Here is a 25,712-nt window from a genome sequence, read left to right on the forward strand (position 1 = left end):
GTATCCGGCCACCTGTAAGCATTTTGTTATATTTAATGCTGTTTTATGTATTATATTAACTAGCACTATTCTGTAAAGGTGATTTTCATCATGTGATTTATTATTTTTAATGTTATTTAAACAGGGAGACAGCATCAGCAATAGCTGTTTTTCAGCGTGCCCTGATATCTCTAGGATCATTTTTAAAGGCGGAATTTTGGGCGGTGCACGAAAATTTCACCTGGATTCCTACTTAAATGGTACGACCGTACCGTTTGATTAGCGTATGTTTCCTTTAAGGAATGTTAGCCCATGGGCCCTGCTAAGGTGTTTTTTCAGTTATTATTACTATAACAACTTTACAGATGTACATACTACACATACGCACAAACACACACTACTGTTGTTTAATAAGGTCACAAACACACACTACTGTTGTTTAATAAGGTCACAAACACACACTACTGTTGTTTAATAAGGTCACAAATCCCACATAATCACATACCTGTATGGTAACTTCTTGACAACATTTTTGTTTGAGGTAATCCGCTGCCTTCTCGGTCCATTGACCCTGACCCAAAATAACAGAATAGATCCACACAATACAACATAATACACACAGATATATTAGCTACAACCCCGGCTAGCTGTCTCATGTGATCCAGGTAAACCTTGCACGGAACAAACCTAGCTAATGGAGCTAAGCTATACAGTATCACAAATTCAACCATCAATAACATCATCACCAAATATGGATGTGGTACACAACCACACTAGTCAGGAACTCGTAAGTGTTTATGACCACCAGACCACATCCTTCCCAGCTAACACATATAATAACAATACCTTTGGAGGAGGCAGGTTGTCAAGGCAACAGGTTACACCCTAATAAGAACATACTGAGGTGGTTACTATGAATACTGCTACACACTCACCTGATAAGGTAATGCCCACACACTGCTATCACTAATATTTCTAATACTTAACTTTTCCATGGTAACCAGTGTACCATAATCTACCAGCCTCACCTCCACCTGTAGAGTATCATGTGACCTCAGGTGATCCACTATGACACACCCACCTCAGTTCCTGATAGTATCTTGGTCACCTCAGCTCTATAATAACCATTTTGTTGCTTAGCAACACACCGTAACCCAACAACCATTTTGTTGACAAACATGTCGGCACTAATTTCCTGTGGATCACATGAAACAAGTGACCATGCCTCTTAAGAGAACTATTTAGTTAATGATAATGGCAGACATGGTATATATGTGACTGGATCTGGGAAAACCAGTCTTATTGCCCATGACAGCAGATTTGATTTTTACCAAGAACACATAAGCTAAATAAACAATCAAATATCATAATCAAAATCAGCTAGACTTGAGTGGTCTGTCTTAGTCCCAAGTACAATGGCAATCCATACGAGCGGTCTGAGGCCCTAATGGAGCTCTGACCAGCTTGGGGATGGCTGTGTGTGGCTACACAGCTCCGTGGTGTTGAATAAAGACCTATGCTGTAAATGTCCTTTCATTTAGCCAGTTTTGAGACGTGAATGACTCACAACTTAGCCTAATTCATCCCTATGCCTTCCTATTAAACAGTCCATTGCCTGCCTCCCACCCTTTTTGGAGCTCGCTTGGTAGAGTCAACAGCGAGTTAAAAACTATCTAAAATGGCAGGAAACTTAAGTGTTGGTTACTTCTACTGTGGATGCTTTTGAAGATAAGAAATTGGTGTAAAATGTGTGAAAATTTGGTACATGTAGCTTCTACCATTGGTGAGCTACAACACACTGAATACTTAAAACTGACATTTCTCGATACTTTTTAATAGGCGATAAGACCGGTTTTCCCAGACTGTGTCACATATACCATATCCAGAGGGTGGATATTAATCTTGTAACTTGGGTGATTTGCAATATTAATGCTTTAAAAGTTACAGCACTCTGTCTAAGACACGAATTTCTGCATTAAGCGGGTTTAAGGGTTAAAATTCATGACATATTTTATCAGGTAGAGTTTGGTGGTTGTGTTATGAACGTTTAGTTGCTTGTTCCACTACACAACTTGTTTTCTCCAGTAAACTCTATTAAAAAGCTGTCCTGTTACCCAGTGTACTGGAGTAGCTACATCATGGATACAAGGAAACATGGCAATACTATCTATGTCAGACTAAATGAACATGTTGGTGCAAGGGTCGGGTAAAATATTTAAGCTTTAAAAAATTCTGTAAATTTTTGTGCTTTTGTTCCACAATGAAGGAAGGTGCTAACAGCAAACACCTTGGTAGCATCATGATCTCCACAGCAAGAGTTCCAAAATCTTTGTTTGTGTCATGCTCCCAAGGAGACAGAAGATATGAGCATTAGACTGGATGAGTGGTTTACTATTATCTTTTTTTCTCACATTTTCACCTCCACCCTGGTTGTAGGAAGGACAAAACTTACCCGGCAATGGATTTATCTGTTCATGGAGAACCTGATGGTGTGATAGCAAGCGTTTCCACAGTAGTAGTAGTAGTTAGTAGTAGTAGTTAGTAGTAGTAGTTAGTAGTAGTAGTTAGTAGTAGTAGTTAGTAGTAGTAGTTAGTAGTTAGTAGTAGTAGTTAGTAGTAGTAGTTAGTAGTAGTAGTTAGTAGTAGTAGTTAGTAGTAGTAGTTAGTAGTAGTAGTTAGTAGTAGTAGTTAGTAGTAGTAGTAGTTAGTAGTAGTAGTAGTTAGTAGTAGTAGTTAGTAGTAGTAGTAGTTAGTAGTAGTAGTAGTTAGTAGTAGTAGTAGTTAGTAGTAGTAGTAGTTAGTAGTAGTTAGTAGTAGTAGTAGTTAGTAGTAGTAGTAGTTAGTAGTAGTAGTAGTTAGTAGTAGTAGTAGTTAGTAGTAGTAGTAGTTAGTAGTTAGTAGTAGTTAGTAGTAGTTAGTAGTTAGTAGTTAGTAGGTAGTAGTAGTAGTAGTAGTAGTAGTAGTAGTAGTAGTAGTAGTAGTAGTAGTAGTAGTAGTAGTAGTAGTAGTAGTGCTTTTTCTTGAAATCCGTGAGAAGGGATTTGATTTCTTTACATAGGTGAGCTGTTGGATCTCCAGTTAATGGTGTGTATGTCGTTGTGTCACTGAGATGGAGGAGTCCTTCAGAAATGTAGTCCGTTCTGTTTTGGACCACAATGGTACTTCCTTTGTCAGCATTTTGGATGACAATATTTGTGTTGTCAGTAAGTTCCTTAAGAGCTGTTTTTTCAGCTAGAGAGAGGTTGTGTTTTATTTGTACGTTATCAGGTGAGAGTTCGGAGATTTTCTGTTTCATTTCACCGAGGATTCCTTCGAAATTTTGAAACCTGGTGGGTCTACTGTTGATAGTATGTGATTGGTTTTTATGAAATAGGTCAAAGCCATCTTTGGATGTATGTTTGGTACCCTTAACTTGGATGCGAAGCTTTGAGCAGAACGAATTGAAATCGTTCAGTAACTCATTAGGAGTGTGAGGCTTCGCAGAAGGGATAAAGGTGAGTCCCTTACTGAGCACAAGTTTTTGTGCATCAGTGAGCGAGATATCGGAAAAGTTCACAATGTAATGTTCAGCACAGTAGATACACTTTGTGTGTCTACAATTGGAAATGTCATGTGGTGTATGCGTGTATGTGTGAGTAGAGATTCTTCTTTTTTTGGCTAAACAGTTATGAATAGTTAATATCCTCTCCCTCGGCCTCGACAGCTTCGACCACGTCCCCGTGGGTTCCAATTGGGGGTGGGTTGTTGAGGTGTCATTTCTCCCAAAACTTGTTTGATCAGATGTTTCAGCCCCTCCTTCTGGGAGGGGGTATCCGAGTTTTTTGGTCTTTTGGGGTCTGGGGTGGATTCATCATCGAGAGATCTTTTTGGTTGTTGTTGGGTTTCGATGAGTTCATTGATATCCCTATTGAGGTTGGCTTTGATTTCGGCCATAGTGGTTGTAAGTTGACTCTCGAGCTCTGGAAGTTCACTGAATTCATTTCTGATGATTTGGAATTCATCAGACTATCTGTTACATCAGACTTCCAAAACATCTTGTTCTCTTCACTGAAGTCTTTGATTCGTGACTGTCAGTTTAGCCGGCTAATGTACTCTATCATCGACAAACCTCTTCATGGTCAGTATTATGCACTTTTAAACCAGAATTCAATTGACAAGACTAGAAGTGTGTGCTGGCTGAAAAGCCATGTTCACTCAGAGTCGGAGTCTACAATACTTGCCATTCAGAATCAGGCCATCACCACCAGAGTTCTTCAGGTTAAGATTATGAAGATGAGCATTCCTTCTATAATGTGTAGATTGTGTGGAGAGCATGAAGAATCTGTTGTTCATTTGTTGGCAGCTTGTCCATCATTGGCTACCACTGCTTATTTATACCGTCATAACTTAGTAGCTGGAGTGGTGCATTGGCATTTGATGAGGCTGCATGGATTTTTACCTGGTTCCTCGTGTTGGTTCACTCATAGACCCACTGCTGTGGTTGAATCATCGGCAGTGAAGATCCTGTGGGATTTTGGCTTACAGTCTGCCAGTCACCACCTGAGTAATCGCCCAGATATTGTTTTATTTGACTATGACCTTAAGAAGATCTACTTCATTGAAGTTTCTTGTCCAGCTGATGTAAATGTGCCCTCTAAGGAGCAAGAAAAGTTACAGAAGTATCAATCATTGGCACATGATTATCACTTGATGTACAGAATGCCGGTGATAATTATCCCTGTGGTGGTTGGATGTACAGGTGTTGTATCTTCTAACTGTATTACTCACCTTCGTCGTATCCCAGACTTTTCTAACAATTTATTTTGTACCATTCAAAAGGCAGCCATAATTGGAACTGTTTATGTCTTACGGTGTACAAATGTGATTTAATGAACATTATCTTATGTACTTGTACATGATTCTGTTCTTTGTCTGTACAATTGTGTGTACATGTAATTCTTTTAATGAAAAGTAGTAGTAGTAGTAGTGGTGGTAGTAGTAGTGGTAGTAGTAGTGGTAGTAGTAGTGGTAGTAGTAGTGGTAGTAGTAGTAGTAGTAGTAGTAGTAGTAGTAGTAGTAGTAGTAGTAGTGGTAGTAGTGGTAGTAGTAGCACGTGACCAAAAGTGGTGTGATTGTTAGGCTCGCTTTGGCTTTCTGTTTTTGGCTTGTTATCTCAGTGATTTTCGATGATTAAACTTTATCTGTGGCTTACACTTGTTGGTCTTGTAGTGGTTGCTCTCCGCTATGACGTTTCTTCGACTAGTTCTCCAATTAATGCCCGTCTGGATAGTGAATCAGCTTATCGTCCGATGTCAGGAACAGATGACGACGCCGTTTCGTTACCCCTATCTATCGGGAGCTCTTCTACTGGACTGTTGAACGACACCCATTCTGTGACAAGTACAGTTCGTGGAAAGCACCCATGGTCCCGCCTGGAGAACATGGAGTTGATGCGATGCTACTACGAGGCTAGAGCTGCTGGCAGAGGTTATCAGAAGAGATTAAAGAGTTTTTGGGATACTCGAAATCCGGACAAATCGTTTTGTAATACTAACAACTTGGCTTGTCAGGCACGTGCCATCATTAACTCGAAGTTACTGTCTGAACACGAGTTACACGATATACAGCGACATTGTATGTCAACGAAAACTGACCCATCCCCTTCAATTGATGATGCATTACTTGTGGAATGTACTCCTCCTGACTCACCATCTAAAGCCCCACCACCAGAGAGGGGTGCATCCATCAATGTTACTCCACCGTATGAAGTATTAGATAATTCAAGTGAGTTTGAGGCTTTGTTGAGCTTGGTACGGCATTGTGTGACTGATCTTGCTACCTCTGAAGATTTGAGGATAGCATTTAATCAGATATGTATTTGTCTGTCTGAGGTGGGAACTTTGAACTTAACTGCTCGACAGGCATTACCGAAGTTGACTCAAACCAAAGTAGTTCAGAAGTGGTTATGCTTGGTAAATAAGTGTGTGAATGAATGTATTCAGAGTAAACATTTATCATTTTCTCAATGTAATTGTTTAGTTTATGCAGCATCATTGGCAGTTGTGAGACTATCTGGTCAGCGGTTTGATGGAGGAGGGAGACGAAATGACAGGGGTGCTTGGAAAGTTCGGTTGGAATCACAAATACAATAATTGAGGGGTCATCTATCACAATTGCTTGCTATCCATCAATCACCCTCATTGACAGCTCGATTACGACATCTGAAATCTTCTTTGTTTAGACTTTACCATAATTATTGTGGAGACTCCTTCATTTTTAATAGCAGTGGAGACTTTGAAACAGCGGATAACTTGTTTAGCAGCTAGAGTACGGAGATATCAAACTAGATTACTTCGGTTTTGGCAGAACAAGACTTTTAGAAGAAACCAAAAGTTGTTTTATCGTAATCTCGGGACTGATTCTAAATTTGATAGCACTGGAGCTCCTGACCAGTCTGAACTGGTAGCTTTTTGGAGAAGTATATTTGAGCGTGATTCCTCAGCTAATTTGAACAGCTCATGGTTATCTCAATTGAGGGACAAGTTTGCACAGGAGATTACTTCAAATGATATTGTACCAGCTATAACCTCAGATTTACTAACTGCTGCTATTCGCAGACTAAAGAACTGGGCATCCCCAGGCCCTGATGGCATTCAAGGGTTCTGGTGGAAACGGTTGTCCTCTGTTCATGACTTTCTGTGTGACTATTTCCACAATTTTCTTATGGGAGATGTGGATTTACCTGTGTGGTTTCCTGTTGGGAGAACTTTACTTATCCCCAAGAGCAATGATTTATCTAGCCCACAGAATTATCAACCAATTACTTGTCTTAACATCATTTACAAGTTATGGACTGGCTGTCTCACTTCCCTAGTATCTCAACATTGTGAGCACCACAAACTTATTCATCCTGCTCAGAAGGGGTGCTCCAGGGGTCAGTATGGTTGTATTAATCATCTCTTACTGACTAATAGTGTATGGCGACAGGTGAGGAGTAAAAATAGATCTATGGCAGCTGCTTGGATAGACTATAGAAAAGCTTACGACTCTATTCCTCACAACTGGCTCCTGGAGTGCCTCCGATTGTTTCAGTTTCCATCTGTACTGGTGGGTTGTTTAGAGAGACTGATACCGCTATGGAGGACCACATTATATTTGCGGGTACATAATGGTGTCACTACTCAATTATCAGAAGTATCTATCAAGTGTGGTATTTTTCAGGGTGATACTCTGAGTCCATTGTTGTTTTGTTTGGCATTGAACCCGCTCAGTTACTTGTTAGATAATTTGAAGGGATATAAGATTTCTTCAACTGTGAATTTGACACATCTAATGTATATGGATGACATCAAGTTGTTTGCTCGGGATGATAATGGTTTGCGGACCATGTTGAGAGGTTTTCTGATGACATTGGCATGCAGTTTGGTTATCAGAAATGTGCCAAGCTGTCTGCAAGGAGGGGCAAATTAATTTTGACGGGACCTGTACCAACTTTAGAAAGTGAAATTAATGAGCTTGATTATGGTCAAACGTATCGATATTTGGGGTTTCCTGAGGCAGGAGGTATTGATCATGCTTGCAATAAGTCAATTATAACTGCTGAATTGCACAGGCGTTTGAAACTAGTGTGGGGGTCTCTGCTTTGTGGTCAGTTTAAGTCAGGGCAACTAACAGTTTTTGTATCCCTTTACTATCCTATGGTTTTGGTATTGTGGATTGGACCAAGGCAGAGATTGCCCAGTTCGATGTTACTGTTCGTAAGACACTTACTGCTGCTAAAAGCCATCATCCGTGATCAGCTATTGAAAGATTATATTTGCCTCGTAAGTTAGGTGGAAGAGGCTTGCTAAACATTGAACACCTTTACCATCGGCGTCTAATCTTGTTGTCCCATCACCTGCAGTCATCAAGGGATGACTTAGTGCAGGCCTGTTGTGAATTGATGATGCAGTTCCCGCCACATAAGTCATTGTTGTCTAAGGCTGATGATGTTGTATCTTCTCTGTTGTTGACTGATGTTTTAAGTTATGAGGTTGGACAATTGAAAACTGCTGTGATAGCTGCTCAGAGGAAGAAGCTTCAGAGTGTACTATGTGACAAGCCATTACATGGTAATTTTTTTACCTTCATACAATCTTCAACTATTGATGCTGTGAGAAGTTTCAAGTGGCTGCAACGTTCGCTCCACGGCGAGTCTGAAAGTAGTATTTTTGCCGTGCAGGATCAGGTGTTGTGCACTAGGGTTTACAGGCAAAGATAATGCACACTCTGATTCAGTCAATCTTGTGTCGCTTGTGTCAGGAACAGGAAGAGACAATCCAGCATATACTTTCTGGCTGTCCTGTACTGGCACCAACTAGTTACCTTCGCAGGCATAACATGGTGGGCAGGATGCTTCACTTGCAACTCAGTAAGTCTTTCAAATTGCCGATATCTGCCAAGTGCTGGTATGATCACCAACCTTTGCCAGTGGTTGAAAATGAGGTTGCAAAGGTTTTATGGGATTTTGGTTTGTATACTGATGTCCATGTTTCATCCAATCGGCCTGACATTGTGTTGTTTTCAAAGAAGGAAGAGCGAATAATTTTCTTTGAAGTTGCTTGCCCTGCAGATATCAATGTACTAACTAAGGAGCAAGAATAAGTATCAAACCCTTGTCCGAGAGATTTCCGGGTGTTATCGTCAACCTGTTGATCTTGTTCCTGTTGTGATTGGCCATTCTGGTGTGGTATCAGCTAACCAACAAACTCATTTGAAGCGAATACCTGACTATAACGAAACATTGTTTAATAACCTCCAAAAAGCAGCTATTCTTGGGACTGTTAATATCTTAACATCTATTAACTTTGGTTATACTTAAGCGTATGCCTGTATTACCAATACTATTCTGTACTATTGTACATGTGTGTCATTATTGTTCAATGAAAAAAGTAGTATGTAGTAGTAGCACATTATGTAAGCTGTATGTGTATTAGTTATCAAGTAGTCGCGTGATCATACATTGCACTACAAGCAGTTCGTGTCCTCCGCCTTTTGTAACCCAACTTCCCTAGAGCAGCACCCATTAAGGTGACAGTTAAACTCTTGTACATTGTTTCTTGCTTCTCTCTCTCCCGTATAGCCACTTCCCGTCAACACACTCTGAACTCTAAGGAACCAACGTCTATGTTTACTATTCAACAAGGAGATCTACCCAAATTTATCTCCTAGTGGACCAAGGAACAGACTTCACAGCATGGAAAGTCTAGTGGGACTGCTACTCCAGCCTGTCCAGACTCAGCAAACAAGTACAGGCCTTGACCCTGTACTTCTCCCACAAGACCCTGCAACATCCACAATGATGGTAGGAGTATTACATCTTGTTGACCAAAGCTGTCTGTGTCACCACACCACGTTCCATCCCATTCAAAGCTGAACTTGACCTCCTGCAACAACATAACATCATTGCTCCTGTAACTCAGGTGACACAATGGTGTACATTTATTGCTGTCACACCTAAGAACAGTGAGTCAATTTGAATGTACATTGACCTTTCACATTTAAAAGATACGTCCAACGTGAACACTACCAGTTACTGACCCTAGCCCAAGCTGTAGCAGATATTCCTGCAAGTGACGTGAAGTGCTTTACAGTGCTTGATGTCATGATAGCTACCACCAGTGTGTACAATGAGAGTCAGTTGTTAACAACATTTATTATCTATCTCCTTTAGACATTTTAAATATCTATGGGTACCATATCGGATCTCCTCCATTTCCGAGCAACATGACTGAGCCTTTTATAGGGCTCACTGGCTTCCGTCCGATCTGTTGTATTGTTGATGACATCCTAATTTATGACAATAATACTGCAACCAACACAGAACATGTTCGAGAGTTTTGAAGTGTTGTGCTGACAAGAACATTGCCTTTAACTTAGCCAAGTGTAAATTTTGTCAGATAAGGGTCACATTTGTAGGATTCATCCTGTCCGCAAATGGATACCAGGTTGACCACATGATCACAGATGCAATTTCATTGTTCCCAACTCCAACTAATTGTATCTTTGGCTTGGCTCTGTATGTACCAACTTAACTGCCACATTGTTGGCCCCACTACGGCCTCTCCTGAGTACAAAGAATTATTTCATTTGATCACCAATACATGATAAAGCCTTTATCACTGCTAAGACACTCTTACAGTAGTACATGTTGTTTCCTTTTTTGATCCTACATGTTTGTGCAGCTAGCTGAAATTGACTAGGATTTGTTCTACAGCAGTAATCAGATGGACTGTGGACCCTTATCCACACTGGTTCTGGTTTTCTAACAGAAACTGAGTCCCATTATCCTCTCATTCAACTTGAGCCTCTTGTGATACTGTGGGCTGTATTTATTCCTTGTTGGACTACAACAATTTGCCATCCTCACTGACCACAACCCCCTAATCTCAATCTTGAACAGCCACTGCCTTGATGAGGCAAGTTTGAAAACAATAGAATACACACAAGCATACAACTAACAAAATAGCTGTCCATAAAAATATAATTATGACATTACACATAGCACTCCGGCTTTTTCCTGCTCTGACAGAAGTATGATGAATTTCCCTTCATTTTGCACAGTACAACGATGACTGAACAAGACTCAGCAACTGACCAACTGTTACAGGAAATGACAAAGCAGACAAGCTCTAGTAACTGCATTGCAACTGAAGCCACTGAGCTAATGGAGACCTTGGCTGAAGAAGAGCCACCAACCTGTAGACTCGTCAAGGTTTTCAATGTGACAAAAGGCTTTCCTAGAGGTGGCATTTTCTGGGACCAATACTACTGACAGATGCCACAAAGGCGGACAGTTATTTGTTGTGGGTCCAACAGTTCTGGCTAGATGATGTATCTCTACTGGCAACCATTGTGGAATGTGCGGAGGCAGCGGAGTTGTCACTGGAAAAGGCGGTGTCATCAATCCAAGTGGCACTGTGCCTGATGGGTAACGTGCAACAGCATATGGCACTAGAAAGGCGCAAGAAGCTACTGGTGAAGCTGAATCTAAAATTCATGGCTGAGGATAGAAAAAAAATTGTATCTGCAGCACCTATGCTATTGGCAAGGAAATTGCTAAGCTGGCCAATGCCACTGTGGAACAACAGAAAGCAATGAGGAAGTTCAACAAGGCTGATGACAAGTTCTACAAGGCTGATGACAAGTTCAACAAGGCTGATGACAAGTTCAACAAGGCTGATGACAAGTTCAACAAGGCTACTACTCCCAAAACTGCCCAACCAGCCAAGGGGATGGATTCAGAAGCAGCTGTGAACGACACCACCCTTACAACTGGGGATATATACAGTCACCCAGTCCAGAGCTCAAACAACAGAAATAGATGTATGTAGGTATGTATAAACTATGGCTCACGTGTTGTAGATTGTCAAATTGTTAGGGGTATCAGATCAATCGTATATCTCGACAACCTGATCCTCTTCTGCAACAGTCAAGAGACCTTAACATGCCAGCTAACACTGGTGTAGGAGTTACTTCAGTCCTTAGGGCTAACACTGGTGTAGGAGTTACTTCAGTCCTTAGGGCTAACCATCAACTATAAGAAGCCGCAACTGATTCCAACCCAACCCAAAAGTTGCTTATCTTGATGATCAACATGACTATCTCGATGATCAACATGACTATCTCACTGCCTAAGGAAAAACTGGATAAAATCCAACATGATGCCTAGAGTTTAGCAGAACACCTTCCAGGGGAGAGGAATATTGTTGAAGACGAGTAACCATGAACAGTGCGGGATCACTGCGACTGATGATCCATTTCTACAGATCAACAAGACGGTGGGTCCATTGGAGGTAGAGCCCTGTGTTTACTTACTACAGGGCCTGAGGTTGCTAAATTACTTAGACCTGAGGTCTCAAGTCTAATTGTATGTAGTTGTTGTACCTTAACACTGCTGACAGCTGCTTGTAACAGAGAAATGTATCATTAATTAGTAGAAATAAGCCATCACTCCACCCATAACAACAGTCACTGGTTTAAAACTAATTGTTGTGTTGTCCGAGATACCAGTACAGGTGCACACAATAAACATGAAAAGGTCTAAATGTCGATATTTCAACCTCACCCTCCTCATATAATTCCCAATAGCAGATAGACATTACATGATCTGAGCCATTTGAAAATTATGCCGCCATAAGATTGAACAGCACTGAATAAAACATTAAACTTGTGTTTTTTATTGGGCCATTACTCACAGACAAAAGACTCAAATTGATTAAAACTATACACTATCTTACTTAGCTGCTCATGGAAGGTTCAAAAATCTGTGATTCATTTTTGTAGCCTCAATGGTATGCCTGTTACATGGGTTTATACAAAGTGGTAAACGTGTCATCATTTCTTCAACTAAACCACCTTCATACTAGTGCTGAAACCATTATTTGGTTATTTGACTATTCCGTCGGTATGACACTATTCAATTCATTACCACACTATTCAAATAATTGTTAGCACTTTGTACACTGTATTCAGATGGAAAAGCCAGCCTTGAAACTGAAGATTGTGAATGATGTGATGTACCTATGCTGTAAAAATTCTGCTTTAGACAAGACACTGTTAGAAATAGCTCTTAGGCTTTAGCTACCTTGCTCCCTAACAAAAGGTTACAGTACTTATTCAATAGAAGTATAAGCTTAAAGAATAATCAAATATTCGGTCGTTTTGTTCACAAATATTCGAATAGTAAAAATTGCTATTCATTTCAACACTACTTCATATCCATATGCACAAGTGACTACAGAGCTAATACTATACCTTGGCTGATGTGCTGATCCATGGTGAACATTTTAAGCTAAATTACAACATTGTAGACTAACGCAATGATTGTGAATGCATGACTTGTTTGTAGTGTTGTTTCAGTTAACTGTAACTAAAACTAAAAGTACTTTTAGTAAGGTGAATATGTTTAAGTTAACTAAAACTAAAACTATAACTAAAACAAACGTATATAATCACTGAAACTATAACTATAACTAAAAACAAATCTATATTATTACTAAAACTATAACTATAACTAAAATCAAATCTATATTATTACTAAAACTAAAACTGCTTACAATATAGCAAGTTGATCTTATTACTGAAACTGTAACTGCTTGTTAAATGTATTTGATACTACTTCTAAAACTATATGCAACTAAAATATCTATATCATATAGTTACGTACATACTATTAAATCTATAACTAATAAAAACTGTTTGACCAAAATTCACGAACTCAGTAATGTAGGTACTAGGTAGTAGTGATGGCCTATAGTATGCTAACCATTTTTGTTAATGGTCACTGTAATTTAATGCTTTTAGCTAATGGCTACATTTATGCATACCTGCATGCTTCAACAGCCCCTATTGAAAGAGTATTTGTCTACAAGTGGGGAATCGACATCTGGCAAACGCAACAGACTTACTAATAGTAACTTGGAAAGGGAAGTTCTGCTAAGAAAGAATGAGGAATACCTGTGACAGAGATTGCGTCAAATGCACTGTATTAATCTATATTATAAAAAAATTGACAGGTCTTGTAATACAAAGATTTTGTATTACTAAGCTGGAAAAATGGTACTGAAATTATAACAAGAGTTTCATTCACATAAAATATAGCTTACTATTAAAGCTAAACAAGGTTTTCTTATGCACAACTAAAACTATAACTAAAAGGTTTTCAGATACATAACTAAAACTGTGTCTAAAACTAAAAGGTTTTCAAGTTTTTAACTATAACTAGAACTAGAACTAAAACATTTTCATGTACATAACTAAAACTGTAACTAAAACTAAAAGGTTTTCATGTTTTTAACTGTAACTATAACTAAAACTAAAAGGTTTTCATGTTTCTAACTATAACTACAACTAGAACTAAAAGATTTCGATGTACATAACTAAAACTGTAACTAAAACTAAAAGGTTTTCATGTTTTTAACTATAACTATAACTAAAACTAAAAGGTTTTCATGTTTCTAACTATAACTACAACTAGAACTAAAAGATTTCGATGTACATAACTAAAACTGTAACTAAAACTAAAAGGTTTTCATGTTTTTAACTATAACTATAACTAAAACTAAAAGGTTTTCATGTTTCTAACTATAACTAGAACTAGAACTAAAAGATTTCGATGTACATAACTAAAACTGTAACTAAAACTAAAAGGTTTTCATGTTTTTAACTGTAACTATAACTAAAACTAAAACATCAAAGAGTGAATAACCATAACTAAATCAATAACTAAAAAGAATTAAGAAAGATTACTATAACTAAAACTAAAACTAAAATTATTGATGAAACTAGCTACAACTATAATTAAAACTAAAACTCCATACTAAAACAACACTACTTGTTTGATTTCTATGCTATGATTAATTAACCTTCTTATCTAGGGTGAGCCCCCAATAACTTATAACAATTCTATGCTTCAAAATGGCTGACCAATTACTGACCCTAATCTGGTGATACAATTATTTAATTTACTAGAATATACAAAGAATTATAACTCTGTCCACTATCTAACCCACACTGGGATGCAAGACACACTGTGGCTTACAAACTGACCTTTTTATCACACATCTTATTAAGATGTTGCTCGATTTGTTGTAGTTTAGTAGTACCTGGTCCATCCAGTAGTAAGGTGACTTTACCTTGTGGATTAATATGCGTTACTGTGCCCTTGGTAACCTTGCCAACCTGGGAAGGGAACATGTAGTTAGTGAAATACAGTGGGATTTAGGGAATTACACCCATATTCACTATTATATACTGAATAGTGGCCAAAGAATATATTTTCTTTCAAGTAACCTAGTGGCCAGCAACCTTTTCATCTTAAACAAGACCAGCGTTGGTATATCTATGATTAACACACTATACACTAGTAATCCCTCACCTCAGGCAGTTTGGGTCTACATGACATCACCCTCATTACTTATTTAATACACTACACACTAGTAATCCCTCACCTCAGGCAGTTTGGGTCTCAGTTCAGTCACTGGACAATATTTACTCTTTAACAAGTTGTTAATACTTTTTTGATTTCCATCAGTTAATTGTACGGCCAATCGGGAGCCAGAACTGCAAGTAAGATAGTGGTAACCATGACAATATATCACCATGGTAACCACGTACCTATCAACAATCAGAGCAACAAGGTACTGATCCTCAGCTAGTTGTGTAAACTCTTCTGAGACTGAGTCGTTGTCAACAAAGTCAAAACACTCGTACAAGTAACACTGACGAGCCTGTATAGTAATAGTGACACACTAATGTACAATACTACAATTAACACTGACAAGCTTGTATAGTAATAGTGACACACTAACAGGGTAATGGTGACACACTAATGTACAATGTTACAATTAACACTGACAAGCTTGTATAGTAATAGTGACACACTAACAGGGTAATGGTGACACACTAATGTACAATACTACAATTAACACTGACAAGCTTGTATAGTAATAGTGACACACTAACAGGGTAATGGTGACACACTAATGTACAATGTTACAATTAACACTGACAAGCTTGTATAGTAATAGTGACAAGCTCGCATGCATGCACACACACACACTACACACTACACACTACACACACACACCACACTCACACACACTACAACTAACAATACAAGTTTCATTAGCTAGCAGGACTTGTCTACAACATACAAAGATAGTGATCATACACTGATACACATTTTCACTACCAATACGATACTGATTACATGTTAGATGGAAATGGCCGATACTGATAATTCACCACACGGAGGCATTCCTCACAATACAGGTATAGCAGTTGATAGAACTGCACTTTGGTGGCCATCAAACGTGAGGATAACAATCATTTATGGTTTCAAGAATCTTACTTCGTGGCTTATATAAAGAAAAATTTGTTATCATGTTTAGTATAGTTTGTAGTGATGTAGTGATGTGGTGACGTAGTGAGTGAAGTGATGTAGTGATACCATTACTAGTATCATCGGTATCAGCCGTATTTTGACGGTATTTTACTGGTATCAATAAAGTTATAAATGTGTGATACTAACCGATACTTTGTATAAAGTCATTTAAATGCTTTTCAAAACGACAGCATACATAGCACATCAAACGGAGTGGAACAAAAGCTGTGAACTGTTTGTAAGAAGTCAGCCATTAGCATTATTATAGCAGCAACAAAACTTGTGAGCTTCTAAGGTGGAGAGGTTTACAATTAAAATGTCTTAACTTTGTTTACTACACTGATATGACTTCATACCTGAAATGGCAGTTTCCAGAACTTGTTTGGTAACCGTGTTAACTTGTCCTTAGCAACTGTCAACTGGTGTCCATGATCAACTAATTGTATAGTGGCCTGTGTAATTGGGATTTGATGGTAATTCATGAAATCACAACAACACTAAATACAGCACAGAGGAATATACCAGTTACAATGTCTACTAGTATTCTTCATAACAGACACACAATTACAACAGTGTTGATTCTAGTAGTGTTCATGTCATCTGTTTAAGATGACCGAATACTGGCTGATCAAAACCTGGCTGTTTTTGTACACACCTTGAATCCATTTTATTACTTCTCTGTTATCTATAGTAACAAAGGAGTGGACAGCCAGAGTTTCAGCCTTTTGAGATGAACAGTCTTGGAGTTATAGTGGTAGATAGTTGGAACAAGGGTTAATTTGTACAGCAACAATATGGTAATCAAATTACAGGTGCTTATTCAATTGATCATAACTCAGGACTGAAACAAGCTATGAAGATGGATCTTGTCTCATCATGAACTGGCAAATCGCTGTACGTTTCTGTACGGACAAAGAAAAAGGTCATCCCACAACATAATGATAGTAAACTATATTTCTACCACATTGTAAAGAAGTGCTCTAACTCACATGTCTTACTCTGCACTCATGATTTTTTGTGTAGTTGTTTGTTAACTTTTTTTTGTAAATAAATTTATTATGACTGGTGAACCCACGCATACCGCATCTGAAATCCCCAGCCCCTTATTGTCTGAAAAGTGAACTATCCATTACACTTCGTTGCCAGCTATGTTCAACCTAGTGTTGCACCGATATGAAATTTTGCCGATATTCCGATAACCGATATTAAATAATGTTTTCAAGCCAATAAATGTAGCCGATCCGATATAGCAGAACATCTATTTTTGATTGTGAAGGACCAGTTTAGCCTGTTTATAGCAGCAGTATTGCTACAACAGTATTGCTACAGCAGTATTGCTACAACAGTATTGCTACAGCAGTATTGCTACAGCAGTATTGCTACAACAGTATTGCTACAACAGTATTGCTACAACAGTATTGCTACAACAGTATTGCTACAGCAGTATTGCTACAGCAGTATTGCTACAGCAGTATTGCTACTGCAGTATTGCTACAACAGTATTGCTACAACAGTATTGCTACAGCAGTATTGCTACAGCAGTATTGCTACAACAGTATTGCTACAACAGTATTGCTACAACAGTATTGCTACAGCAGTATTGCTACAGCAGTATTGCTACAGCAGTATTGCTACAACAGTATTGCTACAGCAGTATTGCTACAGCAGTATTGCTACAACAGTATTGCTACAACAGTATTGCTACAACAGTATTGCTACAACAGTATTGCTACAACAGTATTGCTACAGCAGTATTGCTACAGCAGTATTGCTACAACAGTATTGCTACAACAGTATTGCTACAGCAGTATTGCTACAGCAGTATTGCTACAACAGTATTGCTACAACAGTATTGCTACAACAGTATTGCTACAACAGTATTGCTACAGCAGTATTGCTACAGCAGTATTGCTACAACAGTATTGCTACAACAGTATTGCTACAGCAGTATTGCTACAGCAGTATTGCTACAACAGTATTGCTACAACAGTATTGCTACAACAGTATTGCTACAACAGTATTGCTACAACAGTATTGCTACAGCAGTATTGCTACAACAGTATTGCTACAACAGTATTGCTACAGCAGTATTGCTACAGCAGTATTGCTACAACAGTATTGCTACAACAGTATTGCTACAACAGTATTGCTACAGCAGTATTGCTACAGCAGTATTGCTACAACAGTATTGCTACAGCAGTATTGCTACAACAGTATTGCTACAACAGTATTGCTACAACAGTATTGCTACAACAGTATTGCTACAGCAGTATTGCTACAGCAGTATTGCTACAACAGTATTGCTACAACAGTATTGCTACAACAGTATTGCTACAACAGTATTGCTACAGCAGTATTGCTACAACAGTATTGCTACAACAGTATTGCTACAGCAGTATTGTTACAACAGTATTGCTACAACAGTATTGCTACAACAGTATTGCTACAGCAGTATTGCTACAACAGTATTGCTACAACAGTATTGCTACAACAGTATTGCTACAACAGTATTGCTACAACAGTATTGCTACAACAGTATTGCTACAGCAGTATTGCTACAGCAGTATTGCTACAGCAGTATTGCTACAGCAGTATTGCTACAACAGTATTGCTACAGCAGTATTGCTACAGCAGTATTGCTACAGCAGTATTGCTACAGCAGTATTGCTACAGCAGTATTGCTACAGCAGTATTGCTACAGCAGTATTGCTACAGCAGTATTGCTACAGCAGTATTGCTACAGCAGTATTGCTACAACAGTATTGCTACAACAGTATTGCTACAACAGTATTGCTACAACAGTATTGCTACAACAGTATTGCTACAACAGTATTGCTACAGCAGTATTGCTACAACAGTATTGCTACAGCAGTATTGCTACAGCAGTATTGCTACAACAGTATTGCTACAACAGTATTGCTACAACAGTATTGCTACAACAGTATTGCTACAGCAGTATTGCTACAGCAGTATTGCTACAACAGTATTGCTACAACAGTATTGCTACAACAGTATTGCTACAGCAGTATTGCTACAACAGTATTGCTACAACAGTATTGCTACAACAGTATTGCTACAACAGTATTGCTACAACAGTATTGCTACAACAGTATTGCTACAACAGTATTGCTACAGCAGTATTGCTACAGCAGTATTGCTACAACAGTATTGCTACAACAGTATTGCTACAGCAGTATTGCTACAACAGTATTGCTACAACAGTATTGCTACAACAGTATTGCTACAACAGTATTGCTACAACAGTATTGCTACAACAGTATTGCTACAGCAGTATTGCTACAGCAGTATTGCTACAACAGTATTGCTACAACAGTATTGCTACAACAGTATTGCTACAGCAGTATTGCTACAACAGTATTGCTACAACAGTATTGCTACAACAGTATTGCTACAACAGTATTGCTACAACAGTATTGCTACAACAGTATTGCTACAACAGTATTGCTACAGCAGTATTGCTACAGCAGTATTGCTACAACAGTATTGCTACAACAGTATTGCTACAGCAGTATTGCTACAACAGTATTGCTACAACAGTATTGCTACAACAGTATTGCTACAACAGTATTGCTACAGCAGTATTGCTACAGCAGTATTGCTACAGCAGTATTGCTACAGCAGTATTGCTACAACAGTATTGCTACAACAGTATTGCTACAACAGTATTGCTACAACAGTATTGCTACAACAGTATTGCTACAACAGTATTGCTACAGCAGTATTGCTACAACAGTATTGCTACAGCAGTATTGCTACAACAGTATTGCTACAACAGTATTGCTACAACAGTATTGCTACAGCAGTATTGCTACAACAGTATTGCTACAACAGTATTGCTACAACAGTATTGCTACAACAGTATTGCTACAACAGTATTGCTACAACAGTATTGCTACAACAGTATTGCTACAACAGTATTGCTACAACAGTATTGCTACAACAGTATTGCTACAGCAGTATTGCTACAGCAGTATTGCTACAGCAGTATTGCTACAGCAGTATTGCTACAACAGTATTGCTACAGCAGTATTGCTACAACAGTATTGCTACAACAGTATTGCTACAACAGTATTGCTACAACAGTATTGCTACAACAGTATTGCTACAGCAGTATTGCTACAGCAGTATTGCTACAACAGTATTGCTACAACAGTATTGCTACAACAGTATTGCTACAACAACAACTGACAGTACACTGAAGCAGTAATAATAACATTCGTGATGCAAGAAATGTAACTCAATACATTTGTAAACATCATTTGGTGTACATGATCAAGTATTGTTAAATACATACAACATATCTGCTGCTTGTTTCAGTGTGGTGCCCATCTGATACTGATATACAAAAAACAAGCCGATATATGGTTTTTCCGATAACCGATCCGATTATTGGTGTAACACTAGTTCAACCCATTGCAGGGCTAGTGTAGCCCAGAGATTTTGAGTGGTCCGGCCATCCATGGACTGCAATGAAGGTCATAGTCATGCACACTACTCAGTTTTTATTGATCTAATATGATCTGTAAATCAGAGATTATCTGCTTTGGTGTGTTACCTAACTGCATGTGCTATAAGTACACACAGCATGCTAAGCTAGAGGGGTCAGGGGGCATGCTCCCCCAGGGAAACTTTTGAAAATTGGTACTCTGAAATGGCATCTGGAGGCTATGCAAAATCTCTTTTTTTGTGTGTTAACATCAATGGTAATTTTGTGCTAATTAATTGAGTGTCATATTTGACTATTATAGTTGTTTTCATGATGTATATAAATATTTCTCAACGTGACAGTTTAGTTTCAGATTGTAACTGCATGTTAATGCATGATCAATTAGCTCAATGCAGTGTGCCATGCAGATGACTCACTGGGTATTTTATGACAGTTAACACAGATGTCATGGCTTAGACTATAAGTACTGAATGCTTTATTAGAGTATCACGATGACTGTTCTATTAGAGTATATTTTGATGACTGCTCTATCAGAGTATCTTGATCTTTTCACTAAAATTAAGTAGCTGAAAAGCAATTGGCTGGACCGTGGGCTCTGGCCCTGACCCATTGCACAGCATTTCGAATCAAGAACTGTTTGTAAAGCACCTCTGCAATCCACGCATACCAATAGAAAGAAATCGTGCCGCGTGCCCCAATTATATTAATTATCGTCTGAAAAGTGAAGTATCCATTATGCTTCGCTATTGGCTATGTTCAACCCATTACACAACAGCACGAATCACAAACTGTTTGAAAAGCACCTCTACCTTCAAAATAGCCACTATGAAAAATACGGACGCTTTCTGTTACAAAAGGAAGCCATCATGTGCTATCGCCAAATCAACACTTTTCGCTGTCAGAAAAGATGAATGGGACACAAAAGAGGACACTGGTAAGTCCATGAAGAATGCATTTTACATACTGCGGTATGCCAAAAGGCACCTGTCGGGCCGAAGCAACGCCAAACAGTGAAAAAATCAAGCCCTTAGCCGTTATCGAGTCACACTTGTCTGAAGGCATCAGTCAGTCAGTTACTTACTTATTCAGTAGGTAGAAAATTCCGTTAAATAAATAAATTTTTGTTGAAAGCGTTTTGGGTTGATCTGAAAGCTTTTTTGGGCTTAGTTTCACCTAACCAATACTGCCTCATCATCGTCTGGGAAATTGAGGCTGGTTTTTGGGTGATATTATTTCGTGGGCCACACCTACTCATTTGTGGTCCCTACTATACAGTATGATAGTACTGTATGATGATCTGGTGTAGTAGCAGTACATAGGGCTATCACCAAGGATGGAATTATCACCATCATGAAATACTAACAAATAATACACCCTCAAATGATTATCATCTTCTATACTCAACATGAGGGATCACAAATAAAGAAATATGCAAACATACAGAAATTCACAAAAGCATACAGAAATACATAATAAATGCGTACAGAAATACATATTTAAGCATACAGAAATATACAAATACATACAGAAATACACAAGTACATACAGAAATACATAATAAATGCATACAGAAATACACATTTAAGCATACAGAAATATACAAATACATACAGAAATACACAAGTACATACAGAAATACATAATAAATGCGTACAGAAATACATATTTAAGCATACAGAAATATACAAATACATACAGAAATACACAAGTACATACAGAAATACATAATAAATTCGTACAGAAATACATATTTAAGCATACAGAAATATACAAATACATACAGAAATACACAAATACATACAAGCATACAGAAACACAAACACATACAGAAATTCAGAATTGCTAACAGAAATACATACAATACAAATATACACAAATATATACAGAAATACACAAATATATACAGAAATACACAGAAATACTTACATAATTATCATCTTCCACACTCAACACAAGAGCTCTACTTAATGGTTGATCCTCTTCATAATATAACAATAACTTATTTAGTGTAACCATGGTTACTAGGGGTGTGGTCCAGTAAATCAGTTACCATAGTGACCACTACATACCTGGTTGAGGTTTGTTACTATCAAACCACTCCTCCAACTGTTTCTCCAAGGAAACGAGCTTGTCCTAAAAGCAGGTGACTAGTATCCAGGACAGAACAGTACCTAGTTACTACTCACATAGTAATCCTCTCCAATAAACTGGAGGTAGAAGTTAGCTGGACTCATCACCAAGGTAACATACACATCCACACAACAATTCTCATCAGCAGGAGGTAGAGCATAATCTACAGGAGGGAAATATGGTGACAGTAATAATGTAGATTAGGACATCAATTACTACACCAGACACACACACAATGACATTATGGTAAGTGTTTAGTAAATTGTTAGGATAATTGAACACCATACACACATACTGACATAACAATCTGGAAGTGTGGGCCATGACATCATAGTAGTGTTGTTAACACAATCTCCTTATATGTGATCCGCTGAGCAAAAACTGGTTGTTTTTGCACATTCTTCGAATTTTATTTTACTACATCTCTGTAATACAATAACATTAGAGTGGACAGCCAAAGTTTCATCCTTTAGTGATGAATGGTCTTGGGAGTTATAGTGCTAGACAGTTGGAACCGTGATAAAACTCAATTTGTACAGCAACAATATGGCAAATAAATTACAGGTGCTTAGATAATGTATTATAACTCATAACAAGCTACATGAGAAGATGGGACTTGGCTTAATCTGTACACACATGAACTGGCAAATCAATCAAGGTATAGTGCTTTCCCTGTACTCCATGTTGACAAAGACGAAGGCCATTCCAAATAAGGAAAGGCGAAGGTGAATGTTGTTTTTACCGCATCGCAAATAAACGACCATAACTCACGTGTCGTTTGCTGTGTGAACACGAACCAAAAATTTTCTTACTCTCCATAAAAAGGCAAATCCAGTGGTGTATAGGTTTTATTGATTTGAGCTTAATTTCAGTGCGTACAAATACAAATGAAGTGTGCACAATTCTTTCATGTAGCATGCGTATTTTTACCCAGTGTGCGGTTTTATGCAAAATAGAATTTTGCAAAAACAGCCAGTTTTCACTCAGTGGGTAAAGTGATTGTTCTATTAGAGCATTTACCACAGTTGCCATTACAACAGAATATACCATATTAGGCTAGTGAGGGTCCACTGGTAACTGATCTAACATGGTACACTCTGAAAGGTTTAGCTACACTAAATAATTAACACATTATATATAATCTTCTCCTTCTGAGTAACCTAAGCATTTCAAGCCAATCAAAGATCTATACTTTATGTAAGGGATAGTAGTAACCAAACAACCAGTAACCATAGCAACATAACATCACCTGGTAGAGGGGGTTCCCCTTTAGAGTATTTCTCTTCTAGTAGGGAAGCTACAGAAGTATTGTTTGTCTCTGTGTACATATCAACCACCAACACATCTATCAGTAACCAATAGCAACAGGTAACCAATGGCAACACAAATACCTTGTTCAATAGACTTCACTTCAATGAAGAAAATTTTATTAACAATTAGTTGACTGAATTGGCTTGTGTTGTAGTCCTGCATGTATGTCATATATGGTAATGATGGGTTATTTATAGCTACACTACCAGGAAGCTGTATTCCATGAAATACAGAACAAGAGAATAAGCAAAAATTCTGTTCTAAATATTGTACTATTGTTCACAGCTTCTATAGCATTCCTCACCTGCTGTCTTGACAGCACTAAAGCAGTCTTTGTGGTGATCTTTAAACAGGATGAGCACAAAACCATTCACTGTAGATCAATCTAACTTCAAATTATTAGTGCCAAAACACCACCTTGGAATAATCTACTGACTTTTCTTAACCATATTACAATCACCAAACGTGTGCCCAAGTAAGTATACGTGTTCAGTATAAGTTGTTGAAATTGTTAGAGCACAGTCGAGTCCTGTAGATCTTCAGTTTCCATGATGTGATGTGAAGTTTTATTAAATAATGTACAAAGCGGTAGCAGCTAAAGGCAACATTTAACATTCAAATAAATTTAAGGTGATGGTGACGTAGTTACGAAAGGGGTGTTACTATTCAGTGGACTGGACTACTGGACTGACATACATATATATATTTGTTTTTTTGCACATTACATGGTTGGATTTATTGAGTTTCACCAGTTAATGACCATTTGGTAGCCTGTAGCCCACTATTAAACACTGAATATGGACAGTGAAGTGTACAAAAACTGTCTTAATAATTTTGCTGCTGTTCAGTTAATTATGTTGCTACACAACATGGGGCTCAATACAACACTTACTCCTTACCCTGTAATGCTGTTATGTAACAGTGACAGTTAATCAGTGATCATCTTTCTAGTTGATGATGATATTCTCAGAGCAGAGGAGGTTGGACACGTTCACATGAGCTGTACATTTTCATTGGAAAATCTTCATTTCAAGACAATTTTATTAAAACTATAATGCATTTGAAAGCTTATGCATTTCTAAATCTAACGGCGTGGTGAACCCCAGTCAACCCCACTGACTGAACTGGTAACCAAGCCAGAGTTTAAAGTGCCAATAAATAAATTACATAAACTGTTTTATTGAGGAAGGTAATTCAGCGATCTCAGTGTAACACAGTGAAGGCTCGTTGTTTCATTATAGAAAATGTACATGACAAGTCTGGTGAAGTTGTATGCATCAAATCACAATTTATTAATTTCACCCCAAATCCTGAGTGCTTTTAGAAAACAAAGTACATTGACTTGAAGCTTATGTGAAGGATGATCTGAATATCTAATGAACCTCATCGTTTTTCAGTTTACTATTGAGGGTCATGTGAAATACCAAACAAAAGAATGTAATTAAGAGCAATATATTTAAGTAATGCTTAAGGCACATCCAACCTCCTCTGTCCTCAGAGCAAGTTGTGTGGTCTTTTGTGGCATCTATAGGGGCTTAAGCTTTTTCAGCAATGGCGCTTATAATTTCTAATCGTTAAGCTCCTGTGTTGAAATAGACAACGAAATAGACCACAGCTCGCTCTGAGGATACCGTATGGAGGGAAACTTTGGCACCATTAAAATTTGGTGAATGACCATGAATTTGCTAAATTTTCCCCATCCAATTTTTTTTTTTTGCTGGTGAAGAAAATAGCAAACCAAGCCTTGAACTAATCAATTTTCTACTCGACCAAGGGCTACTGGGCCAGGCATCATGCTAAAGACAAGCCTGCCTCGACTACCTCACTAGGTAGTCACTGTACACGTGGTATCCTCAAACTTCACCTCGAAACGGACGTGACAAGTAGTGAGTCCTACCACAATATTCACTATTCCAGATG

General features: G+C 38.2%; 1 protein-coding gene across 2 annotated transcripts in view; it reads right to left on the minus strand.

Moving 5' to 3' along the window:
- The window catches only part of LOC136256861 (tudor domain-containing protein 7-like), a 62,269-nt gene that overhangs the window by 7,359 nt on the left and 29,198 nt on the right, over positions 1-25,712 (minus strand). For both annotated transcript variants that reach the window (XM_066049921.1, XM_066049922.1), the window contains exons 16-28: positions 23,873-23,948; positions 23,731-23,826; positions 22,538-22,644; positions 22,421-22,484; positions 22,278-22,372; positions 16,240-16,335; positions 15,115-15,227; positions 14,949-15,060; positions 14,548-14,679; positions 1,061-1,174; positions 915-1,013; positions 826-864; positions 485-550 (exon numbers count right to left, since the gene is read on the minus strand). In XM_066049921.1, the coding sequence (XP_065905993.1) occupies positions 485-550; positions 826-864; positions 915-1,013; positions 1,061-1,174; positions 14,548-14,679; positions 14,949-15,060; positions 15,115-15,227; positions 16,240-16,335; positions 22,278-22,372; positions 22,421-22,484; positions 22,538-22,644; positions 23,731-23,826; positions 23,873-23,948 (1,209 nt within the window). The remainder of the gene's footprint in view (positions 1-484; positions 551-825; positions 865-914; positions 1,014-1,060; positions 1,175-14,547; positions 14,680-14,948; positions 15,061-15,114; positions 15,228-16,239; positions 16,336-22,277; positions 22,373-22,420; positions 22,485-22,537; positions 22,645-23,730; positions 23,827-23,872; positions 23,949-25,712) is intronic.

This window comes from Dysidea avara, chromosome 5 (assembly GCF_963678975.1).
Source record: "Dysidea avara chromosome 5, odDysAvar1.4, whole genome shotgun sequence".
Taxonomy (NCBI): Eukaryota; Metazoa; Porifera; class Demospongiae; order Dictyoceratida; family Dysideidae; genus Dysidea; species Dysidea avara.